Genomic DNA, 4,983 nt, shown 5'->3' on the forward strand with positions numbered 1-4,983 from the left:
GGTGACTCTGATCGGTTCTAGAGTAGAGCAGTTAGTACTCCCGCGCTTGGAATTGGTACGACAGAAGTACGAGAGACTTCTGTGTATTTTTCCTCCATGGTAACAGTACAGTACAGTACAGTACAGTACTTATCACACATTAATTAGTACCTAGTTCCAGTAACAAGACCCCGGAACTCCATCTTTGTGCTGCTGGAACAAGTAACATTTATTGGTATTGTATTATCAAGAAAAGGAGGGGGGCAAAAAAAAGTACCAGTGACTTTCTGTCAGGAACATGTACCAAAAAGGTACCAATATTTTTTCTGCCAGTTATTATAACCACCACATTTAAACAGTTCCAGGAACTGAATACGTTTAAAACGACAAGGGACAACAACAAGAACTGAGAACAGTACCAGTGCCTACGACCGATTCAACAGCACAAAATAGTCACCGTTTAAAAATCCTGATTTCTTCTGAAAACACTGGAGTTAAAATGTCATCATTCACACCAGTCATCCATTCACACCTGTTCACAACGATCCAGCCAATCACAGCCGTCTGAAACCATGTGACCGTGAACCTCGGCTTTACCTTGCCCACGTACTGATGGTCGTTCCCGGTGTATTCCTCCAGCAGAAAGAACTGATTCCACATCCATCCACGTTTGGAACGCTGAAGAATCTTCCCGTCTCCCTCGGACGTCGGCGGCAGTTTTCCAGTATTCCCAGGTGTGAAAGGCAGAGCCGTGCTGGGCCACAGGAGCGACAGCGTCAGCAGGAGGACCAGGAGAAGAACCTGGTTGGTTTTCATGGCGTCCAGTCGGCCGGAGTTCTGTCCAGGAACACTTTGGAATTATCCTGAAAGACTCGCACTGGGAAGCGTCGACAGAACGGACATTTTATTCCTGCCTCTGACGTCCGTTTGGTTCCTGTGGGAAGAGGAAAAAAAACATGAGACTCTGAGGAGCAGATCCAGGATCTGAAGACGGACCAGAACTCCAGATGAACTGGGGTCTGGTTGACGTTAACAGAAGCTAAACTATTGTCACGTTAGCTAACAAGTAGCCACGAATGGTGAATCGGAATAACAAAACAACCTAGGCTAGGTATGCTAGTTAGCTTAATATATATAATATATACTTTAATAACAATATTAAAACAAGATAAGCTAACTGTTAGCCAAATGGTTAACTGGTTAATTACAAATATGGAGATTGCTGCTGTCGTGAGTGGAGACAAATGAGTCAAAAAGACAGTGAATTAATTAGAACTAACGAAGGAAACATGAACGATGGGTCGTGAACCGATTCACTCCTGGAACCATTGGAGCAGCGTCACTTTGAATCAGTTCAAGTCCTCTTTACCGGCTGGTTGATTCGTGGATTTTATTATTTTATTCGTCTTCCTGTCGAACAACAACAGTCAAAGTAACTGTTTACTTACAGTAAATTTCTACAAACCCAGAACCCTGGTACCGATTTTTTTTAGGTTTTTTTTGGCTTCACAGCAGCAGACGTTTCGTCAGGACCGTCTCCGTAGGAACGGAACAGTAATTAGGTTTAAATGTATAATTGATGGTCTTTTTTTGAAAGTTAAATCTCATAAATCTTTCCTTTTTTTCGTCTGTTCTTTTATTTCTTCGGTGTCGGACTTTTTCTTCAGGGACCGATGTGTGAAGACGACTGTGAGCTCACGCTTCCTCGGCTTTTGTTCAGGGTTTTTTTTCTTATCTTTTTTTATGTATAATTTACACGAACAAAAGACATTTTCACTGGTTGTGAATTCATTTGGTTTCAGTCCCGACGACGACGACGTCTGAGACTCTGAACCAACGAAACAGAAACAGTTCTTATCGTTGTTATTGTTACTGTTTTTGTTGTTGGGGGAAAAAAAACATCTTTTTAGTAGAAGTTTTTTTTTATTCCCTAGAAAATTAAACATTGACTGAAAACATTTTTTGGTATTTTTATTTAAAAAGTACAGTCAAAGAGAAAAGTTTTTGTCAAATAAACACTTCCTATTATTATTTAGCAGTTTTTATCCCTTTCATCGACAACTTTTTTTTCACTCTTCTTTCCTACAAGACATTAGTTGACGCTCCCTTAACACCTGACTTTGACGAATGTTGATGGTTTCTTCCACCTAGTCCTGGTTGATTCTGGTTTTGTTCCTCACCCTGGTCGATCTCTGCAGATGCTGCGTTCATGGTCAGTGGGGTTTTTTAATATTTTGTCCAGGTTGAGTTCCTCTTTTATAATTAACCCTTTGTGTAGTTTTTCTCTGGTTTGATCTGCGTTCGTGCCCCTCCTCGGTCAGTGCTTCTTTAGATTCTGTACCACTGGGGGTTTTTTTGGGGGGGGGGAGTTTGGTGATTTTAATGATTGATGTGAAGGGACAAATTAGCTTTTTAATAAAATGTTGTTGTTTTTAATCCTGGCTCTGACTGGAGTTGGCAGGATCTGCTCCTCTGCTCTTTTCAACAATCTGCTGAATTCCACATCCTGCTGGTGCTGAATAAGAACTTCTTTGATCAGATGCATAAACGGGCCGTTCATCACAATACGTTTACTGGATGAAAAGGAAAAAACAACCAGAGAAAAGCTCCGTGCTGCAGAGTCACTCTGTAATAACGTGTGTTTCCAGGTCCAGACGTCGGACCGGGCTCTGCACGGGTCGGCGGGTTTACGGCCCGACTGGACCCCGGTGAGTCCCAGAGTCCCAGAGTCAGAGTCGCTGGTGTTTATTAGAAAACTGCTCTGTCCAACGTTGACACGCACCACCAGTCCTACATCGGTCGTCTGAGGACGGTAAAAGGAACATTTGGAGTTCCTGCTGCCGCTCTTTATCAAAATATATAAAATTTAAATAGAATGAGAAAATATAATTCATTTTTCTGACATTTCACGCGTTCAGAAATGTCAATATCAGCCCGAAAAATGAATAACATATCAAACCGTGAGGAGTAGTCACTGGTCATACCATGGCACTACTCACTCTTGTACAGTAGGTGGCAGTATGCTCCTAAAAACGTTGGTTGTGACACACTATTAAACCCAGACGTCAGGTCCCTACATTCAGGTGTTGGAACAGAACGTGGGAAGAACTTGTTCCACAGACACCAACAGTGTTCTCCAGTGGAACTGTTTCCACTTCCTGGTTTTTCTCTTCTTCTTCTGTTGTTGTTTCATATATTGACCAGTTTAGTCAGAGCAGATCAATGGTGTCAGTTGATGAGGTTCACAGACCAGTTCAGTCGGTGATGGGAAACGTATCGTAAACATAAAATTGTGAATCGTATCGTGAGTCGACTGGATCGAGAGGAGATCGTATCGTAAACATAAAATCGTGAATCGTATCGTGAGTCGACTGGATCGTTACATCCCCGATCGTCAGTCAGTTTTTCTTGTACTCCTCTAGTGAGCTGTACCCTTCAGTTACCTGTTCTTAGTTTTTTTAATGGAGGGGGGGGGCAGTATATCTTTGTGTTATTACAGATTTGATGTTTATTTTGTATGCCTGCTCTGGTCTTTCCTTCTCCGTGCTGCCGTGTTTAGTCACGCTCTGCTCTGACAGCACTCACACTCTGTATTAACTGTAAAAGACTTGTTGTCTCCACTCAAATATCACAAAAAGCCAATCTCTCTCCTACTCAGTGATTTTTACAACCATGCGTTCAGTTATTAAAAACTCCAACACAACCATAAATCAGTGGGAGCAGCGGCTCAGTGATTGGTTGAAGACAAAGACGGCAGGGGGGGGGGGGGGGGGGGGGGTTCTACAATGAGGCTGCAAGGTCGTCCACCTCCGGGAGGGATTTTTTTTTTTTAACCTGCTCCCCTCTCTTTTTTCCCGGTGATTTACGTCGGTTTCTGGTCGTATTTCCTGCTCTGACAGACACTTGAACATGTGTGTGAGAAAACAGGCAGCGCTTTGATTGACACTTGGTGACACAGAGTGTAAATCTAACAGGGGAGGGGGTGGAGGGGGAGGAGGTGAAAAGCATCTAAACTGTTGTAAATCGCTAACTTGCTAACCTTTAGCAACCTCTGGACGTAGCTTTGAGATCTTTTCTCTTGTTTTCAGATCTGTTTTTTTAGCCATCACTGGGCTAGCATGTGTTATCAGTTTTGGGGGGGTGGGGGGCAGAGGGTTGGCTGGTTTCGTATTTTTGATTTTTTACCGTCATCTTGAGTTCACTGTGAGGTGATTGGTTTACCGCCGATCTTTAGGTGTTAGCCCAATCTGTTCCATACGTGTGGACTCAGATTTTTATGATAAAACTCAGATTTTAAATTTGAAGAAAAAAAAAGTTGTTCTATTTCTGTACTAAAATGACCCACAATGCCGTGCGTCATCCTTCCTGTGAATCATCACTGAAGTACGACGACCCTGTGTTCTGGTAATCAAAGTCTAACAGAATCATAAATAACTCCTCAGTAATTTAACGTAGACAAAGATGGAGGTGGGGGGGGGGGGGGGTCCGGGGGTGAGGTGTTCGTGGGGGAGGAGGGGTTGAAGGTTATCAACCTGATTAGACTCTGAGATGATTTTTTTCACCTGCTCTCCCCTGATTTTTCACTCTCTGCCAATACCATGATTTACGCCTGTTCCTGCTCTGACGAACACGGATGTGAGAAACTGGCAGCTCTCTGATTGGCACTTTGACGAGGGGGGCAGTGATTGCTGGGGCAACTCTGACACATGGGGGTAAATCTGGAAGAGGAGGAGGAGGAGGAGAAGAAGAAGAAGAAGAAGAAGAAGAAGAAGAAGAAGAAGAAGAAGAAGGGGAGGACGAGTCTTATCACGCACCAGGACCCATATGCATTAGCGCAGCCCTCCACTTGGGGGCGCCCTTGTCCTTTCCTAAATCCGCTGTTGTTGCAGCTGAACCTCGGGAAGCTTTAACGCTTGTTTTTTTACTATTTTATTTTTATTTTTAAAGATCCTCTGAGTAATTTAGTGATACAGTTCACACATCATTTTAAAAAGACAGATTTAG

General features: G+C 43.1%; 1 protein-coding gene across 2 annotated transcripts in view; it reads right to left on the reverse strand.

Annotated features, from left to right (window-relative positions):
• LOC103377439 (cadherin-10-like) overlaps nucleotides 1–4,983 on the reverse strand; it is a 23,430-nt gene that overhangs the window by 16,155 nt on the left and 2,292 nt on the right. Inside the window, exon 2 of one of the 2 annotated variants that reach the window (XM_008308251.3) lies at nucleotides 577–913. In XM_008308251.3, the coding sequence (XP_008306473.1) occupies nucleotides 577–795 (219 nt within the window). In that variant the 5' untranslated portion in view covers nucleotides 796–913. Of the gene's footprint in view, nucleotides 1–576; nucleotides 2,331–4,983 lie in introns of those variants that run through there. The other variant, XM_025054758.1, reaches the window with a different exon arrangement.

Source organism: Cynoglossus semilaevis, chromosome 3, assembly GCF_000523025.1.
Source record: "Cynoglossus semilaevis isolate Cse_v1.0 chromosome 3, Cse_v1.0, whole genome shotgun sequence".
NCBI classification, from domain to species: Eukaryota; Metazoa; Chordata; class Actinopteri; order Pleuronectiformes; family Cynoglossidae; genus Cynoglossus; species Cynoglossus semilaevis.